The 21203-nt window shown below is 41.7% G+C and overlaps 1 protein-coding gene across 1 annotated transcript in view; it reads left to right on the forward strand.

Moving 5' to 3' along the window:
* The window catches only part of WWC2 (WW and C2 domain containing 2), a 1656421-nt gene that overhangs the window by 1331258 nt on the left and 303960 nt on the right, over positions 1 to 21203 (forward strand). The window contains exon 18 of the mRNA XM_044062544.1: positions 11199 to 11406. Within this exon, the coding sequence (XP_043918479.1) occupies positions 11199 to 11406 (208 nt within the window). The remainder of the gene's footprint in view (positions 1 to 11198; positions 11407 to 21203) is intronic.

A 21203-nucleotide genomic window follows, 5' to 3' on the forward strand; every position in this document is an offset into this window, starting at 1 on the left:
GTGCTAGACAGCCTTTTTTTTTTGTTTGCTTTTACTATTGAGTTTGTCAATGATGTCTAACTCTTGGCTGGCTGTGCATTTAGCGAAATTATTTTCTTACCCACTTACTGCTTAATGTATGTAATAATACCACCATTCAGGACTATTGCAATTCTGCTAATACTCTGCTTTCTTGTATTTTTCTGACTTAAGTTGAATGTTATCTTTGTAAAACATTTCCAGAATGGTTACTGTCCTACAGCCAATTGTTGTTTTCTGTCTTTTTGTCCATGAAGTTAAAACACAAGATGAGATTGTGTATTTCTCTTATTAGTTAAACACAGGCAGCGCACTTATAACCTTGCATTATTTCTCATGCTTCTGCAGTACAAACACTTAAACATAATATAGTGAAATTAGTAGTTTGCAGTTGTCCTACTTTTTTTTTTTTTTTTTTTTACTGTTAAGTTCACTTCATCTTCCAAACTTTACCTTCTCAGTACCAGCAACTGCTCAAATCCAAGTTCTTAAGGTCATTTGTTCCGGGGCTTATCTCATGTCTTTCATAGATGTTTCTTTGAATCACTGGCAAAGGTTTCACTGGCATTTTCTCTTTCACAGGCCCTATTTACTGGTAGGAGGCTGAGAAGCTGAAATCCTGTCAGATTTTTTTTTTTCTGTTAAATTATTTTCATCTCCTGTACTATCTACTCTGTTTCTGTGTATATTTTTGACCCAGCAGGGAGAAACACTCTTAAATATCGGATATAACAACTTGAATCTCGGGCCAGATTCAAAACTTACCCTGATTATTGAGATGAATTTTACTACTTTCGTGCCATGTGTATAAAAAATAGTCATTTTCCATGAAGACTGGTGTTAACTGCTTTCAGTACTTTTCACCTCTGTCTCTTTTTTTTCTCATTTATCTCCTTCAGGTGGTACATTTGGGTCTTCCCTAGAGTAGGTCTCTGCTGTTTCCTAATGGCAGTATTTCAGACATGTACAGAGGTGGTGTCTTAATAGTTCTTGGTGTGGAACACCAGTCCAGGTCTCTGCTGTTTCCTAATGGCAGTATTTGAGACACATACAGAGGTGGTGTCTTAATAGTTCTTGCTGTGGAACACCAGTCCAATTACTTAATGTATCAGCATAAAACTGATGCATTCTGCTCCTTCCAGTTTGTCTGTGATGGTAGAAAACTTCCAATTCTGTTTCAAGTTCCATTATTTTTTAACAGTCCCTCTGGGGAAGCTTCATTTTCTGACCATCTTTTCTTTATAATAATCTCTTCTGCAAATCACTCAGTTTTTTTATCGTCTTTACTTAGCATTTTCTCTATTTTTTCCAACCCTTTAATTATTTGACTTTATATATTATTTTAATCTTATTTTGAAAATGTCTGAATGCATTTGGTTTATTTTTATTCTAGGCTGCTGGAAGCCATCTCCTGCTCCAGGGTTACAGACTGGCCTATTTTCTGCTGATCAGCCGCAAGGTTATTCTCAACCCAAACTTTTTTTTTTTTTAATTGACTTTCCTGTAGCATTTCCATTTTCCATTTTTATGTTGCCTTTTTTTACATCTCTGCATTGTACTTACTGGTCAGTAACCAAAGTAATCCAAAATGATTAACTTTTTTTGTTAAGCTAGCTGAATTCTTGATTTTCACATTGAGAGAATTTTATCATTTTGCTGAGTCAGCAGCTATCTAAAGCTGTATATGTATAGTGTTATTTGAGATTTTGTTTGTAGGACTGGATGAGCATTTGGTTCCTAAAGTTAGGTCAGCCGTGTTCATAGCCTGGCCTATCTAATCGTCTCGATAATAGGGATCATCCCAAACTAGTTGATGCATGATTCTTCTCTTGTACCCTGTTCTCCCTAGAGACTTGAGCCCTAATAAGAGGGTATATTCCTAGCCATAACCTTAAGAAGGAGTGCATCCTGGTCATGCATTCGTCAAGTTGGTTTGGTTTTCTATCTACTCAGCCTGGTTGTGAGAAACATCCTTTGGAGGTATTCATTCACAAAAGCAGCTTTTTTTGACCTTCACTTCAGCCTGTCTAGCTTAGTTGCTCTTACATAGAGCAGTTTTAGGGTAAGCATGTCCAGTGTCTATGGCCTAGGAGCAGATCAAGTGCTTATTGAGTTTTTGAGGGTTTGAGTCGGGTCTATATTGAATGTTTGAACATTCAAAATTTCAAGTGTCATTTGGTCGACACCATATGATCGGATTTTTGAAGGTTCAAATGTTGTAACAGAGATCTCCTTACAGGGCGAAATGGGAAGATTTCCCTCTTCTGCACTGTAGTACCATCTCGGAGTTGGTATATTTAATGATCGGGGGGGTGGGAGGTGCAGGGGGATTGTTCCCCCTGCTTAAAACATTCAGATAGGTGTTTTGTGTAGTTTATTTATTTTTTTTCTAGATATTCGAACTTTTGAAAGTGTGATCATATGGTGTAGACTTTGACAGTCGAACTTTCAAAAGTTCGATTATCTAATATAGACCCTTTGAATCATGGGTATAAAACTTCACTTGTAGGAACTTCAGTTAGATACCATTGTAGATTAGTTTGTGCGATATACCTTTAAGAAGCTTTCCAGTGAGTCGGCACATGCATATAAGTACTGAGCACATGCAAGCAACAGTGATGTTTTGAGTGAGCAGCCAGAGAGAGCATGCAAGTATGTAGTAAGTCAGACAGTTCATTTAAGTTCAGTGTTCCTGCTATCCATCCTGATGTTTGTATACAATAAACTAAAATGAACACCCAGCCCTCAACGACATCTTAATGCACATAAGAAAAGCGACATGATGTGAGAATGGGATCCAGAGTTACAGCCATGAAGGCAGCTGGTTAAAGTTGGAGGAATATATAGGAGTGGATCATCCCTACTGCTCAAATGACTCACAAAACTGGTCAAACAAATTTCAGGTACTAAAACTCACTTAAATGATTTCATGTGAAGAAGTTCAATCTCGCCATTCATTCTTTACTGATGGGTTTGGAGCCGATCCCTCGGATCCGATACTATCTAACTTCAGGTGCATTGTGGGATAAGGACTTGGCCTTGAGCTATTTGAAGACCTCGAGCTTTGCAATTGGCCATTTTGGAGCAGAGGGACCAGCTCCCAACCTATCAGTAAAGAATGAAGGTGCGATGAACAACTCACATGGAACGTTATGGTAAGTACATAACTTCTTTTTTGCTATAAATATAAAACGAAGCACTGAGAATGCTCAAAATGAATTTCTTATGAAATGTCCAAAACTATAACATATTGATAAAAATATTAGAAATAATTACAAAATTGGTTGAAGCAATATCTGAATTGCATAAAATGTACAAAAAAAACAGGAAAACAACTGTATTTTTTCGCTATGTGCTACTTTTTTGTATTAATTAAAGCTATTCAAAGTATCTGAAGCTTGCAAAGTGTTTGCAAGTGTGTGCAGTACTAGAGTGCATTTATTTTGCAAAGTGCAGTCATTTCAAAGAATATTTCTCAAAGTACAGTTGTTTCAAAGCATATTTTGCAGAGTACAGTCTTTCGAAGAGCTTATTGTGCATTTCAGTATTATTACAATTACTGTGTGTGTGTGTGTTTTTGTACATAATTACAAGGGCCTATTTTGCATTGTATTTTGCTATATTCTCTGGGCATGGCAGAAGGTTTTCACAGACCTGCACCATTTTTGTGTGATAATATTGCAGAAAATTGGAGTGTTTGAGCAAGAATACAATATTTTCATACATGCTGCTTTTTCTGACAAAGATGCACATACAAAAGCATTTGTTTTGCTTGATTTAGCTGGTTTAGAAGCTATTGAAAGAGGGTGTTCATTTGTGTATGCATCTGTTGCGTTTGCAGGAGAGGGGGTATGCCTCCATATAGTGGTACCAGCTGAAATAAGAGAAGATCGTAAATTTAGAGAAATGTGTAATCCCCAGTCGAATTTTTCAATGGAAAGGCACTTACTTTACACACGGGATCAAAAGCATGGCAAAACCGTTGCAGCATATATAACTGACTTAAGAAATGCGATTAAAACGTGCAGATTTGGTGATTTGAGAGATGAGTTGATAAAAGACAGGCTTGTATGTGGTATTACTAATGACACAGTGAGAAAATTTTGCTTCAAGACAATGATTTGACTTTTAAATAAGGCCATTGAGATTTGTCAGATATACAAGCTTATAGAAAAGCACACAAGTATGCTTACAAATGAGAATAGCTGCAGAAGGCACAGTGACAAAGCTCATGTAGATGTTATCCAGCATGTGGTTAAAAGGAACAGGCCCAAGCACATGGCAGCTACTGCAGTTGCTGTAACAATCCCTGGGAAACCACAAGTCTTTCCAGCAAATTTGAGCATGCTCAGTAAAGCAAAAAGAATTCAAGGTTACTTCCAGTTCTAATACCAACTATAAACCAACAAAGTTAGCTGCAGTACCAACTTTTATTGCCAACTGCCGTAGTTGTGGTGGAAATCACAAACCCAAAAGAGAAAAGTGCTTAGCTTTTTGTCAGCAGTGTCATTCTTGCAATAAGTGGAACCTTTCAAAAGGTTTTGTAAATCAAATAAGGCACATTCTTTCATTAAAAGATGGCATTCCAGGAGGCAAGTTATCAATTAGAAAGTTGCAACCCTACTTTTTATGTTGATGGTGTGTCTGTGCTTGGTGAAACAGTTGATGCAGTAGACTTGTGGACAAAGAATGAGCTCTTTTGTACTGTTTGGATTAATGGAAGTCCTGTAGAGCTCAAAGTAGATACTGGCTTAAAATGCAGCGTTATGTCAGCAGAAACATTTGCTAGAATAAAAGCTGCAAAACAACTTGATTTGACAGTGTGTGCGAAGCTTGTTGCTTATGGTGATGAAGAGATTCAAACAGAAGGCTCAGAAGTGCTTTCATGTTGCTGTGTTGGGAATACCTATGACTTGCCATTTTGTCTTAGTCAAGAGACACGTGCGGTCATTATTAGGCCTCAGAGATGGTTTGAAAACGGGACTGCTTTCACTTAATAAAGAGATCCACCATGTAAGCTTGAATGACAACAGCTCAAATTTTGCCTAAACTGTTTTTTCAGAGTATGCTGATATTTTTGCAGACAAACTGCCTGTTGTGTACTCCATAAAGTTAGACCCAGAGGTCAGATCAGTTGTCAGACCATCACAGAAAGTTCCAGTAGCTGAGCAAAGTCAAAGCCGAGCTAGACAAAATGGTGCAGCTAGGAGGAATTTGTCCAGTAGAAGAACCTACTGAATGTGTATCTTCCATGGTGGTAGCTCATAAGAAAAGCTCAAATGATATCAGAATATGTATTGATCCAAGAGATCTGAGCAAAGCATTAAAAAGACTTCATAATCCAATGGGCACAGTCGAAGAAGTTGCTGCTCTCATGCCAAATGCTACTGTTTTTTTTTCTGTCTTAGATGCAGAGAGTTCATTTTGGCAAATTTCTCTTGACTGAAAATCTTCATCATTAACCACATTCGGTACGCCATTTGGAAGCTACAGATTTCTGACAATGCCATTTGGAATAAATTCTGTCAGTGAAGTCTTTCAGTGTGCAATGGAGCAAAACTTTTCTGGTTATCCCTGTGCTATTATAGTAGATGATATTCTAGTAGGAGTCAGTGGTGAAGTCAAACATGACAGAAACCTCAAGAATGTTCTGGAAAGAGCATGTGAAGTGAATCTTAATCTGAATCATCAGAAATGCAAATTCAGGCTACGAGAATTTATTTTGGCCACTTGTTCACCAGTTTGGACTTATGACCAGATCGTTCCAAGCAAACAGTAACTCTCGAGATGCCAGCTCCAGACAATGTCCAAGCCCTACAATGTTTTCTTGGCATGATCAACTTTCTAGGCAAGTTCATTCCAGATTTAAGCCAACTTTCAGCACCGCTCAGAGAACTAACATGCAAAGATGTAATTTGGTCAAGTTCAGAACAACACCAAAGAGTATTTAATGTCCTGAAACAGAAAATTGCCAACCCACCAACTCTCAGCTAATGCGATGTTCACAAACCAGTTGCTCTTCCTGTGATGCTTTTAAATTTGGTCTAGGTGCAGTCATTCTTTAACAGGATAGACCAGTAGCCTATGTGCAGTTTTAAAAGTACTGTATTTTACTTTTTCGGTTACCTAATCGTTTCACTGAATAGTGTGCTGTCTGTCTCTCTGCAGATAGTTCCCCACCCACCCTCCTTGTTCTCGTCTTGGTGTTAGTGGCTCTGGAATTGCCCACCCTTCCTGTAAGTCTGTATTTGAACACTCCTCCTGGGTCCATCTCATTTGCTCACTTAACCGAGTACAGTGAGTTCATATTCTGAGTCTAGTGTTCACTCTACTTAATACAGAGAGAGGATATGAGAAAGCCAACCCTCTTGGGTTCTTTCTTCCTCTCTCACTGCACTTTACTAACAAAAAAAATTGCAATTGCACTTTATTCATCTTCTTTTACTGTATTTGTGTTTCCTCCTACTTTATTTTTGCTTTTCCTCCTCTTAAACGTACTCAGTTTTATTTATTCTGCTGCAATTATTACTGCTTGGTAGTAGCCTGATTAAATTGCAACTGTTATTGTAAGTCTTTTGGTTTAAGCACTTGGATTTCATACCAGTTGTTTTACATTTAAGAAGGTCTGTGGTCTGCACTGTTGTGGCACGACAGGTAGCTTACATCTTTCTAAGCTGGGAATTGCTGATTGAAGGCTCAGTGTCTGCTATTCTAAAAGTGTATTGGTTCTGGTTTAAGCACTTGGGCTTCAGGCCAGTTAGTCTCGTCACAGGCTTATTGTGCCTGCTTATTTGAACTGTTTCTTACTGAAATTGGTGCACCTTGTTGCTGTAGCATAGACCAGATTCAGGCCTGCTGAATCTAGCTCTGTTTGTATACCTTGAACACTGATCCAGGCCATCTTTTCTTGGAGAAGGTTCCCCTGCACCCTAGTGGCAGGAGTGTGCAGTTAAAACTCATCTGAAGACTGCTGGAACAGGGCTCAGTTTTGAGCTTTTTTCTGGTTGATTGGGTAACTTGTGTTAATCAGTTTGTTTGTTTTTTATTGTTTATATATATATATATATATATATATAGATATCAATGCACTTTATTCATCTGCTTTTACTGTATTTGTGTTTCTTCCTACTTTATTACTAGGGGCATTGACTACAACTCTGATCTGAGATATATAACAGTAAGTATCCTTTTCTGTGCATTTAAAGTGTTTTTTTTTATTGTATCTGCTTTATTTTCTGGAAAATAAAAATATATATATATATATATATATATATATATATATATACCTATTTCCCGCCTTTCTAAGCTAGTATAGTCCAGTTTTCAGGTTAGTGCTGAATTCAGGGCTGTGTTACAAATCTCTGTGTTTGCCCATACCTTATTTGGATAGAAGGAAGTTTCTCTGTTCACCTGTGAGAGAGGGGAGCTTTGAGCAGCCTATCTGTCCCTGGAGGAGTGGTTTCAGCCCAGAAATTAGTAGTTTATTGGCCTTTTTGGGCTAATTTCTATCTCTTTTATTTCCCTGATATAAAAACTGTATTTCCCCAGTTTAGCGCCTGTTAGCTAGGGTATAACTATTCCCGGCTCCACAAAGTTTCCTGTTCAATTTTTCCCTTGGAACTAGACAAACTTTCAACTTAAGCACTCAAGCCATTCATTTCTCAGCACGGCACTTGCTCAAAACTCATAGCAAGCACTTATAAATCCTAGCACTAGACCCCCCCCTATACTGTACCGAAGGACAAGGCTCTCTATTTGACCTTACCAGCTAAATCAGTAAAACAGTTCACTGTACCTATCTAGGCATGTACAAAAGGCAGATTCAGGTGTACTCTCCAGTCCAACTGGTGAATCTGGGCATTTTTGAGGCAATGTTACAACTGCCTCCTGTACACAGACAACCCTCTCCTCCTACAGCCAAACACTAATACATGTGAGAGATACAATTATACAGCCAAACTGGAGGCTAAGCTCTCTCAACCCAAGACTGGATCAGACAGTCAAGAGGAGAAGGGAAATACTTGCATCACACCACCAGTCTCACAAAGACCCATTAAACCAGCACGGAAAAAAAAAAAAAACACATAAATACACGAAAGTATACTTGGAGGCTCTAAATAAAAATCTGCAAAAGCAACAGAGACTTCCAAAGCAGACATCCAAGCAACCTCCACCCCCAACACAAACCATGAAACACATACTTCACAAAACCAGAGTGCCATGCAATCACAGCCTTAAGGCAAAATAACATACCCAACACACTAGTAATCGGTGACTCTATAGTCAGGCACACTGACGTCCCACTCACTAGGCTGAATAAGGAGAAGGTTACTGTTAGCTGCCTGTCGGGTGCCAGGATCTGCCACATAACACAAGCACTCCGGTCACTCCAGAACAAGTACAAATATGACTCTGTCATTGTCCATGTTGGTGTGAATGACCTGAGCCGTACCTCCCTGGACTACATGAAAAAAGACATGGAAAGCCCTCTGTTCACGTAGCCCAGGCCGGTATAACTCTGAGTATCATCCTGCCCTCACCAAGAATGATACCACGGTATAAAGAGAAAATTATCAGTTTCAACAATTGGCTAAGTTTCTGGTGTCATTTAAAGGGGATCCAGTGTTTGTCCGCCTGGGATGACATGCTCGAAAAGCCACACTGCTTTGCAAGAGATGGCTTGCACCTGTCACCCTTAGGCTTTTGAATACTGGCCAAGGCTCTTGTCACCCCCATAGTGCCTCTTCTAAGCAAGGCTCAAAAGACAAACCCACCGCTTTAAATAGCACAAGTAACAAAAAACTGAGGGTAATGGTATTCAGTGTCAGAAGTCTAAACCTCAAAATGCATGCACTCAAGGCACTCCCTCAGTATCGAGAAAAAAATTGATATATGTGCAGTAACAGAAACCTGGTTTAAGGCTCCAGAAAGCACCCCAGCACTACGAGGCTACAACTCATACCATACATTTCAGCCACAGAACCCGTACCAAAATACAAAAGGTGGGGGGGGCGTATCCGTATTAATCAAGAATACCCACACCTCCAGGTTAGTGGCACAGCACGATGCTTCAGAGATCATCCACGTGCAACTAACAATGGGCAAAACTGCAGTTCAAGTTGTAGCTTGCTACAGATCACTCACCATGTCCCAGGACCCCCATTCCGCATTTCTGGAAACAATGAGAAACATAAAGGTCCTACCATACACCCTAATATTGGGTGATTTTAATTACCCAAGCATTAACTGGGAGAACTACTCAAGTACTAACTCCCTTGCCCAACATTTCCTAGAATTTCTAAACTCAAATGCCCTGGATCAACTGGTCAACACTCCCACCAGAGGTGACAACATATTGGACCTGATCATCACCAACATGGGCGACCGGTGTTCCACACTGGAGGCCAGCCCCTCGCTGGTTAGATCTGACCAAAAACAAATCACTCTGGATATCCACATTCCGCCCCCACCCCCAGACAAGGAAACCACTGTGAAAAACTTTTCAAAAGCAAACTTCACATTATTTAAGACCGAGGTGAAAAGTTTCAAAGCCCCCATGCTAAAGGATAACACTGTCCAAGCTGCAAAATCCTTTACTAATGCATTTTACGGACATCTACAAGAATGCATGGATTGTGCTATCCCAAGCAAAACCAAGACTCACTCCTCCAAGAAAAGGAAACCAGTCTGGTGGACCCCTGCCATAAACAAGCTATACAATAGAATTAGGAAACTAGTACAGAAAACAGTAAAATCCCAAGAAGGGAAGACATCCCTGATCAGTATCAGCAAGAAACTACGATCCCTCATAAAGTCATGCAGGGCGAGCTTCAAAAGAAAAATTGCCAAGGACTTCAAAGATAACCACAAGGCATTCTTTAGCTATGTCAAGAATCTAAGTGGCAATGCTCAGATCTGCTTGGAGTTAGTGCAGAATGGCACAAAATACACTGAACCGACCGACATCGCCAACATCCTGGCAGACAGGTTCAGTGCAAACTTCACCCCCCTCTCACCTCCAAAAAGGGCCCATAACCATACCAGAAGAATGTAGAGCTCCTGAAATCACAGACACTCAGGTTAAAACATCCCTTTCCAAAGCCAAAAACACAACATCAGTGGAACCGGACGGTGTCCCAGGCTGCATCCTACACGAGCTCAAAGATGAGCTAACCTCTCACCTAAACACACTGTTCAAACTCAGCCTCCCCACAGGCTACATACCCATAGAGTGGCGCACAGCAACTGTTATTCCGCTCCACAAAGGTGGAGCCACAACAGACCCCGGTAACTATTGCCCTATAAGCCTGACTAGCTTGGTCTGCAAGGCTATGGAGTGCATCATCATGCAACTCCGTACAGATGTGCTTGCAGGAAAAATGTTGTGCAAACCTCTCAGTATGTAAAGAAGTATGTTACCTACTTCTAGAACACTGAGGGAAGGAGCCCTGACTTTGATCCAGATGACAATGATTATGTTAAGCAGCAATAGTACTAAAAGAGCCAGGGTAATGGTGGTGGGGTTTGTCTGGGGGGAGGGGGGATGAGTGAAGTGACGTGTTTGATTCACCATTTCTGTTTGGGGGTAAAAGTTCCACACACTCAGGTGGAGACTGAGGAAATCAGGGCTGGTTAGAAGGAACACCCCTTGCTTGGGGGGGGGGGGTTCCTTTGTTATCAGCCCATTGTACATCTCTCATAAACATGTCATTGAGTGCATGTGGGGAATAGTGCTACAAATAAAAAAAAAAACTTGACGAACCACCCCTGCTGGTTAACTAAATGATGGCACTTCACAGTTGACCCTTATCACAATGATGTGGAAGTTACAAGCTAACCAGACACTGCTTCCAGGTCACACATGAAAAAAACTGTGATCTTGTGGATCTACCTTTTTATAACAAATGTGTATTATTATTTTGAAAGCCTGTGACATACATTGTTGTAAAATACTGTTGAAAAAAATGTAGTAATTTGAGAATTGATGCAATTAGGTTTTTCTCTTAAATATAGACAAAACTCTTAACCTATATTTATGTGGTTGTGTTTTAAAACTGTATTTGCTTTTGAGCTGATGGGAGAGTTGGAGTATGAAGGGTTGCAAGTAATGAACATTCATACACTGTGCTTTTTCATCTGCCTATAGTTCAGTGATAAATATGTTATTTGATGTTTTCTAGGTTAGAAATACTGGAGGAGTGTACCGCTAGCGTGGTGGAAGAGGAGGAGGAGGTAGAAGAAGACATTAAAATAGCTGAGAAGGAAGATTTAGTAGAGGATATTGGACCTTATCAGGAGGCTGAGAATGCACTTGAGGAAAATGTTAGGGAAGATTTCACCCAAACGGAAGAATCCATGCTTCCTTCAATTACAGCACATCCAGCCCTGGTAATAACTTGTTTTAAGATGTTTCTTTATAAAGGTCCCATGGAGCCTCTGTTGTATTGTACAGTATTTTCTCATTAGCCTCTCTTTATGTAGTAGGTTAATCTGTTGCTTGTAGATCTTCTTTGCATGTATATGTAGAGGGTAAAGCTAAACACTGAGGCAGCATCTTTAAAAAAGTAAAATGTTGATGACTCAGTTCTTACAAGGTCTTTTCTTAGAACAGGTGGCACAACAACTGCAGTTTAAACAGCTTCTGAGCCAACTTTCTTTTATGTGATCATCAATGAGCCTTTACAGACTTGTAGCTGATGGACGTCTGGAAGTAACCAGCAGAAGCACTTTACTTCTCTTTAATTCAGCACGAGTTCTGGCTATTTGGTTAACTGGGTTAGGGTGTGTGCACATTTCTGATGCTGTATGAGGAGTAGTCAGAGGCTGTTTGTTTTTGCATGTCTGGAGGAAGGGGAGTGTTGTTTTGCATACTGAAGGGGAGGATACTTTTCACCACTTTAAGGAGCACTCCTTCTTAAAAGTCCATGTAGCTTAATGTTATGCTCTGTCAATGAATTCCTTGACTAGATCAATGTGCCCTCATTTTTTTGAACCAGAACCTGAATTCCTCGATGATTTACTGTAGGAGCCATTACTGTTTTTGACGTCAGTTTAGTGCTAAAGCTGTAGGTGTGAATGAAATCTGGTTGCTGAGATTCAAATCAGTGGGCATGCGTGGATAGCTAATGTGCCTTTTGACTTTTGCATTGGAGTGTGGCTGTGGTGCAGAGGGTGGAATCCTGACCTTGACCTATGTAACTGGGGTTCACTTAGTGGCTCCTGCACTGGAGGAGCCAGGCAGGGTGAGGGTGGGGAGGTGAAGTGGCGTGGCCTGTACAACTCTTCTGTGGGTGAAGATGGATTCATGCTCTTGGAAACATATGTACTTCTGAGATTTCCTTGGTGGAGTCCACGTAAACCTCTGCTTGTGCTGCAAAAGATGTGCAGGGCTGCCTGAGAAGGAAATGTCCCTTGCAGAAGTGAGAGGACACAGTTTGCTGCAGCCCATTGCACGTTACCACTTTGCTGATAACCATCTGACTAACGACCTTCCCATTTGACCCTCACTCCAATGATAGTGAAGTAGTGGGCAATTAGTCAGGAAGGGCTGATGATCAACAGACAGTAGGGGTAAAGAAGAGAGGATTAAAGGGGGTACCAAAGGGTATATTCTGGCTCTGAGGAGTCACAGTACTCAGCCTCCCTGTCAGAGTCTTTATTAGAGTGATGAAGGGGCTAAATCATATTCTGCATTTTTAGTGAAGCTGCAGAAGGCATAGCCTTCTTTTCTGGTAAATCAAAATCGCTGCAACATTGACTCTGCTGAGGCCACTTCTCATCCTATTTTATTACATCTGCTTCAAGTAATGTACACTTTGACAAGCTGCACTTTCATGCATCATTGCTGCAGTGCTGTCCTCCTTCCAGTCTTTTATTTTCTGCCTATAATGTTAAATTACCCTGCCTTCCTTTCACAGCCCCATGATCTACTGTCAGATGTATTGTAATGCTACCTATATTCCTAACCTTGTATAAGTCAATGTTTAGTAAACGGGCTTCTAAGTTGCAGCATAAAATCCATTATCTTTTATGGATGTGTAAAATCTGTAGAATGATTTCATTATCCTCTTAATTCAGAAGAAACAAAGTAACTAAAGCATCACTGACTTCATATTATTTGTAGTCATTTTCCTGTGCATCTCACCTACTGTGATGTAATTTAAATTGAACTCTTCTTCCAATTAACATTACATACCTGTGCAGGTCTCCAGCTAGCAAGTCATTTATTCTTCAAATGTAACTCTCACTGAGGAAGTCACATCAGCACAAGTTCTTGGATTATTATTTATTTATTTATTTATTTATTTATTTACAGAATTTATTTTACAGGATGTTACACACACTACTGAAGTCAACACTAAAATAATCAAAGTCTAGGGTTCTTTCAAAGAGCCAGATTTTCATAGCTGACCCTGTCTGCTTTTCAGCTGACAGAGTCTTCTGCCCCCTCCCCCCCTTTTCATGTCTCTGATATTTACCACTTTAAAATTTACAGCTTTTTGTAAACCTGAACATGTAGTAAATATTTGTAGCAGGGCTTCATCACAAAATCACCATTGTACATCCCTCTGTACATTCATACTGACTTGAGCTTAAGTTTCAAAAACGGCATGTAGTATCATTTAATGACCTTTTATGTCTCTCTTGCAGTATCCTTTACTAAAAGGATTCCCTGCCAAGGGTAGCCCAACTTCTAGCCAGTATACCAAAGTCTTAGGATTATTGGGACATCCTACGTCACATGTATGCTCCCTGCTCATGGCATAGGGCATAAAGGTAATGTAGTGGTATACAAACCTCAGAACTTCTTTGCTGCCAGTCCAAATATCATCTTTCATTGTTGGTCTGAATGCTCCTTCCATCTGTGCTGTTTACCAAGCCATTTTCAGAGAAGTCCCTCATTCAGGTTTTCTTATTTTTTTTCTTTGGATTTATGAGTTTACATATCATCCAGAAAGGAAAATGCCAGTGTGGGAAACATATTCCCCATAAGAACAGTGACAAGCAGTGTCTTTTTTTGCTTAGGTGCTTCTCAAGTCCATACTAAGTGTCCAGTTTGTCAGGCCTTTGTCCCCAAGACCCTTCATAGTTATCTGTCCTCCTTGTCTATCTGGCGATCCGGTGTCTTAAGTTGTTGGCACAGGGTGCTGTGACGGAATCTTCCTATCCTGAAGGTCAGCCTTCTGCCAAGAAGATGAGCAAGAAGGCTGCCTGATTCAGCTGCTGTGCTGCCTCCCAGAAATCTCTCTCAAAGCTGGTGAAAGCCTGGAGGGCCATCTGGTTGGAGGCCAGCATGGATCTGACTCCTCACATGTCCTTGGAGGCTCTGCAGACATCCGTTATGGATGTTAAGGGGGGAACTTCAGCTGATTATTTCTGAGGGACTGAGGAGTGTTCCGCAGAATCTAGTTAAGCAGGATATTCCCACTTTGGGATTGTTGGCAAGGGTCTAAACCTCCTAAGGGCTTTATGGCTGACTTTCCTTTAAAGACGCATAAAACTAAGCATTTTTCTCCTGCGCCTAAAGATCCCCAGCATGAATGGCAGGATTTTACACAGTGGTTATTTAATGTTGTCATGCCCTTGAAGCCTCCCTTGGGAGTTCCTGTTCCTGCATGTCCTGGTCTGTTACTCCACTCAAAAGGCCTGGGGAACAGGACTATTCTGAAGAGGAATCTGACTCTGGGTAGGAGTCCTTGGCATATTCCTGTCAGATTCCTTCTCTACTGGATTTTAGTTCTGAAGAGGAAGGTTCCATCAGCCTCCTTTTAAGGATACCATTTCTTGTATGATGGAATTCTGTAAATGAGATTGTTCTCAGGTTTCTGATATCCAGAAAAGATGTTATGAACTCCTTCATATGGATTCCCATAAACCTTCTGCTGTTCTCCTCTTGTCCTGGCTGCCCTGTTAGATACTTTTTCAGCAGCATTTCAGGTTGTGATTCTCAACCTCTAGCTCCTAAAAAACTGACATTTTTTTTAATGTGCCTAATGAGTGTAAGTTTCTTTACAAATGTCCTTTTGCTGACTACCCTATGTTGTGTCTGTCTCGTCTGACAAACTTTCTAAGCTCTTTCCAGCTATCAAATTGCTTCCCTCTGATAAAGATAGTAGGCCAGTGGAAAGGGTAGGAAAGAAGGTTTATACTGCTGCCTTGGCTTTTCTGGCTATTAACTGTCAGACCCATATGACTAGGTATGTCCTAGCTCTTCTCCCTCAGGCCTTTCAGGTTATTTCTGACCTTCCCGATTCTGAGGGAAAGGTTTCGACCCCTCTGTATTGGGTTCATCTTCCCAAATAGCCCATTATTCTATTAAATGTAGATATAATCCAGCTGATGCTTCTTCTAGAGCTGCTGCTTTTGGTTCTGTGTTGAGATGTTACTCTTCACCTCCAACTCTTGCCTGATATTAATGCTAAATTGTTGGATGCTTCCCATGATAATAAAAATCTGTTTGCTTCTGCAGCTGCTGAGTTTTTTTTAAATCTGTTCAGGAAAAGGGCAAGGCCTTGCAGGAGGATATTTTGTTTCCCTTTTCCTAAATTCCACAGGAATTATCCCACTAACCCTGCTTTTGTTTGTAGACCATCTCACCCACCTCCTAAAGCAAAGAAGGGTTCTAAGCGGGCATCTCCTGCTAAGGCTTCTCCGACTCTCAAAGCCCAGAAGTCTCCTTTTCCAGACAAAGCAGGTTCTACCTGACTAATCTCCCTACTCTGTCAGGTCCTTTTGTCTCTTCGCCTTTCTGTCTCTCTTCTCACCTGGTTAAAGATAACTTAGGATTCCAGGCTTTTCTGTTTTATCCATCAGGGATACTTCATGGTGTGGAAATCCCTTCTTTTCTGGGCATTCCTCAACCTACTTGTGTACAGCTGCCTTTCTTTCCATATGTGCTTCAGGGCCTTTTGTCTCAAGGTTCCATCCATGCAGTTCCATCTTCCCAGGAGGGGAATCTGAGTACAGATTCCCCCTGGGGAGACATCTCCTTTGGAGAGACCATTCTTAAAATGAAAGAATTTTTCAAGTGGGACTGCTCCCAAGTTTCGGATATCCATAAGAGGTGTTATGACCTCTTGCAGATGGATGCCCCTTCTCCTTCTGCTGTCCCTCCAGTCCTGCCTGCCTTTCTGGACGTTTTCACGGCTGCCTGCAAATACCCAGACTCTCAGCCTCCTGCCCCACAAGTGTCCAGACAGGTTCTATAAGGTACCTGAGGACTCCAACTTCCTTTTCAAGGCTCCTGCTGCTGACCCAGCTAGCATTTCTGTTTCCATGGACAAGACTGTAAAATTGCTTCAGTCCACTTCCGGTTACCCTCAGATGAGGAGATTAAGGTCATGGAACGTTTGAGAAAGAAGGTATACACTTCTGCCACCTTGGCCTTCTATGCAATCAGTATCAGACCCACATGGCAAAGTACTCTCTGGCCCTTCTGTCAGATGCAGGGAAAATGCTGGCATACATCACAAATTCCCCAGCAAAATCAAAATTAGCAGCTACTCTACACAAGTGACTAGGCACTCCATCAAGCGCATTTATGATGCTGCTGATGCCTGTGCTAGGGCAGCTGCCGCTGGGTCTGTTCTGAGAAGATACTGTTGGCTTAGACTGCAGCCTCTGCCTGAAGGTTTCAAGGCCAAATTGATGACTGCGCCTTTGGATAACAAATCCTTATGTGGGAGTTCAGCAGCGGAGCTCTTCAAGCTTCCTCGGGAGAAAGGAAAAGAGCTACAGGATCTTAAACACATTCTTGTTTCTCCAGTTCCACAGTTTCAAAGAAATTATCCAGTGAAGACTGCCTTTATTAGAAAGCCTTCTCTGTCATCATCATCTTCCAAAAGTAAGAGGGGACCTAGAAAGCTAGCCTGTTCTAAGTCTGTTTCTTCCATCTCTGCCTCAAAATAGTCCTTTCAGTCCCAACCCAAGCCAGGTAGTCTGTAACTATCAGCATCAATGGCCATCCACTCCCTTGTCCCATCGCTTCAGTCTACCTCATGTTGCTTGGAAACTAATTACTCAGGACTCTTGGGCACTCTCCATAATAAAAACAGGATTTTTCATGGTTTGGGAAAAATTGCCCTCATTCAGAGGATTTCAAACTCCCCCCAAAGATAAGTTGATGATCTTCCCTCAGGTTATCACATACCTGATCTCCCAGGGAACTGTTGAAGAGGTTTCCATTTCTCGGTCCCCAGAATTTCTTCAGAAACACATTTTATTCACCATTGTCATTCTACAGAGTTTGGGGTTCACTATAAACTTCCAGAAGTCTTCCCTCATCCCTTCAGAGGATAGCATTTTTCTGGGATGCAGAATACAAAGACAAAATGCTAGCCTTTCTTCCAATGGAAAAAGTTCTGTTCCTGACTTCCTATGTCCAGAGCATTCTTCCTCTCCAGTCCTTGACAGCCAGGGACTTCCTTCATCTCTTGGGGTACATGGCATCCACTATCCACATGATACCCTTGGCAAGACTACACATGAGGAAGTGGCAGTGGTATCTAAGAACTGTGTTGATGCAACACTTGCATCTTTTAGTTTCTGATTCCACTCCTGCCTTGCTTAAAAAGGAAACTAGGCTGGTGGATCCACCAGGTAAATAGAAACCCTGGCCTACCACTTGCAACCACCACTTCCTACCTTAGAGTTATTTACACATGCTTCAGACACAGATTGGGGTGCAACTCTTCAACCCTGGAGGGTCAGAGATTTTTGGTCTCCCAAGCAAGGATAAGAACACATCATTGTAAAGGAGATGAGGACACTGGTTTTGACACTACAAATGTTCAAAAGCAACCTTGTTCCAGGAGTACTGAGGTGATTCACAGGTAACACCATAGCTCTTTGGTACATCAATAAGTGGGGGAATGAAGTCTTACATTCTAAACAGACTAGCCCTGCTCACCTGGGAGTTAGCCTTACAAAGCCAAATCTCCCCTCAGCCCAGAATGCAGTGGCAGACTCTAAGCAGGTCCATGACCCAATCCCACGAATGGATGTTACACAGGGATGTGTTTCTGTACCTAATCCACTGTTGGGGTATGCCTCAGATAGATCTGTTTGCCTCCCCCCATGAACATAACTTCCAAAATTTGGTGCCAGGGTCCCACATCCCTGGTGCGGAAGGTGGACTCTCTGTCCTTCTCATGGAAGGGGATGTTTCTGTATGGTCCCCTCTTCCTTGCCTCTTCTACAGAAGGTCCTACTGATCTACCCAGTCTTATACAGACTGCTCAGAGGTGACCTGTGTCTGCCATGCAAGGCCATTTCAGACGGAATCTTGATGGAGTTGCTGCGTAGCGGTAAATCAAACTCCACTCGCGCAACCTGCATGCAAGGCCTCAACCTTGTATGTGATGTTAATAGAACTTGTTGGCGGAATAGATTTGTGTCCCAAATACTCCCCCATCTGTGGAATAGACTCCCTCTCCAGAGTACCTCTCTAGCCCTCTTTGAGGAGCCTGGACAACTGGATGGGAAACAGAAAATACACCCCGTGATCCCACCTGTGTCCCCGCTGGACAGGGGAAACAGGTGCTGACTTTATCGGAACAAGGACGAAATTCTTGGCTAGGCTTATAAGGGCCTCTGGGCTAGTAGCCTAGTATCATCCTATGAACCTATAAGATTCAGCAGGATCAGCCAACGGTCTTGTTGGTGATTCCTTTTGGCCAAGGCAGCACTGGTCCCCCCTTTTCCTGCACCTAGCCGGAGGCAATCATCACAAGTTACCCCATAGGATGGATCTACTCACATAGGACAAAGGGTCCCCTAGTACATCCACTACTGTCACTTCTGAATCTGACATTGCGGGTAATAGGATTTTAATCCTTTACAGACACCTTTTTTAGGGAGGATGTGCTACAAGTTCTGCAGGAAGCCAGAAAACCCACAACTAAGAAATCCTACATTTCTAAATGGAAACGTTTTTCCATCTGGTGTCATAAAAAGGACCTACAACTGCTGTCAGTTGATGTCCCATTGGTTTTGTCTTATCTGTGTGAATTGATGAGGGCTTGGTTGTCCTATTCTTTGGTGAAGGCTCACCTTTCAGCTGTCTCTACTTGTCTACCTATGTTTCCACCTTTGGCCTCTAGGTTAGAGGTAAAACTGTTCCTTAAAGGCATCCTTCATATCAGACCACCAAGGAAACCAATATCACCTCCTCCTGGGATCTCAATTTGGTGCTGGAGAAGCTTACATTGGGACTGTTTGAACCAGCAAACTCCACTTCCCTGCAGCGTTGTACCTGGAAGACAGTTTTGATAGCGGTCATTACCTCTGTTAGAAGGGTTTCAGAGTTACAGGCCCTGATGTCCAATCCTCCCTTCACTGCCTTACTTAGAGATAGGGTTTCCCTGCACACTAACCCTTCCTTCATGCCCAGAGTGGTTAATGAGTTATGCCTAAATCAGTCCATTAACCTTCCTACCTTTTCCCTTCACCTCAATGTCCCAGTGAGAGAATATTGCACACCTTGGATGTGCACAGGCAGCTCAGATACTACCTTGACAAAAACCAAGCTTATTCGCAAGTCTTGACCGCCTGTTTGTCTCTTACCACGCAAGAGGTCTGGGTAAGTCAATTTCCAAGCAGACTATCTCCATATGGATTTCTAAAGCCATTTCCTTTTGTTATTTGTCAGATTGTAAGACCTTTGCTTCCCCTGTGAAGACCCATTCTACTATTGCAGCTTATTCCTCTGGAGCATTCTTTAAAGGTTTGGGGATTGGCTCCGTACTTGTGGCAGCTACATGGTCTTCTGTCCTTACTTTCACTAAACACTACAAGCTTGACACCATCTCTAAGTCCAGAGCTGGGTTGGCAAGAGCAATCCTGCATGGATTTATTGAAAAATTATTGGCTAAACCTCCTCCTAACCTGTCCCAAGCTTGAGCTTTGGCATTCTCCCTTATGTTATGGATACTGCAGTATATGAGTAGAAGGACATGGCATAGTTGTGTAAAATCTTACCATAACCATAAATGTTCTTCTGTTCTGTATGCTGACTTATTGCTTCTCCACCATGCCTTCCCCTTGATATTTGCCAAGTTTCCTGTTGATATGATTCTCAACTGCAGTCTCAGGCTGGTGCTAGGTGGCATACAGTTCTGAGGTAGGTGCATGCTGATGTCCATATTATACCCAACATCCACGATGTGTGGTGTAGCACATTCCTCGCAGTAGCATTAAGGCTTTTGGATACTGGACGGATGTATGAGTCAGCTGGAGGCGGACTTCCCTTATGTTACGAATACTGCAGCATATAGAAGAGAAGGACAGCTATGGTTATGGTAAGATTTTGCACAACTTTTCTTTCTGACCAAATGCAATATAATCAAGTTTTGTCCCACAGTCAAAATATCCATTTAAAATATTGTTCCATACTCTGATCCTTCCACAATATGTTTACATTGGGGGCACATATTACATTATAAAACCCGTTTTTTTTTTTTGACACTGTATTAATTTGCAGTCTGCTTTCAAGAACTTTTTTTAATTAGTTCCTTTCTTGAATGCTTATTTAAGAATGCTACCTATTCTATTACTCAGATCACTAGTATAAGTAAATAAAACACAATTTCTAATAATAATAATATATTGAGTATTTTGACTATCCACATTATAAGTCATAATCATTGCTCTAGAAGAAGATGTCCTTCAAGGATGCATCTGCAGTCCTCACATATGGGTTGTCCTGCCTCAGGCAGCCCTTCGGTCGTCCGGATTCCAAAGTCTGGGTCCGGCATCGGCTGATGTCGCCCTTTACCCGATGTCAGAGCGCCTGGGGTATAAAAGCGTCAGCCGACGCCATCTTCCTCAGTCTTTCTTGCCGCGTGGTGCCCGAAGCAGAAGCAGTTCGCAAGTGCCGGTCGGCCAGCTCCTGTAATTCAGCTAACCGAATACTTCAAAAGCTAAGTACCCCGTTGGGGACTCTTTCTTGCCTCAGCCGATGTCAGATAAAATTAATAATTGCTTAACTTGTGGGAAACAAATACCTCATAAGGATTTCCACTCTTACTGCCTCCCCTGCCTAGGCCCAGACCACAACGTCTCTGCCTGTTCAGCCTGTGCTTCCTTCAATTGACTCACTCTCAGGTGTCGGGCGGAGTTTGCAGAGGAATTTTTTGGGGTTAGTTTCTCCTACAACATGCCGTCGGAGACTCCTACTCCTCATTTAG

Source organism: Protopterus annectens, chromosome 2.part1, assembly GCF_019279795.1.
Source record: "Protopterus annectens isolate FY-2018-M chromosome 2.part1, PAN1.0, whole genome shotgun sequence".
NCBI classification, from domain to species: Eukaryota; Metazoa; Chordata; order Ceratodontiformes; family Protopteridae; genus Protopterus; species Protopterus annectens.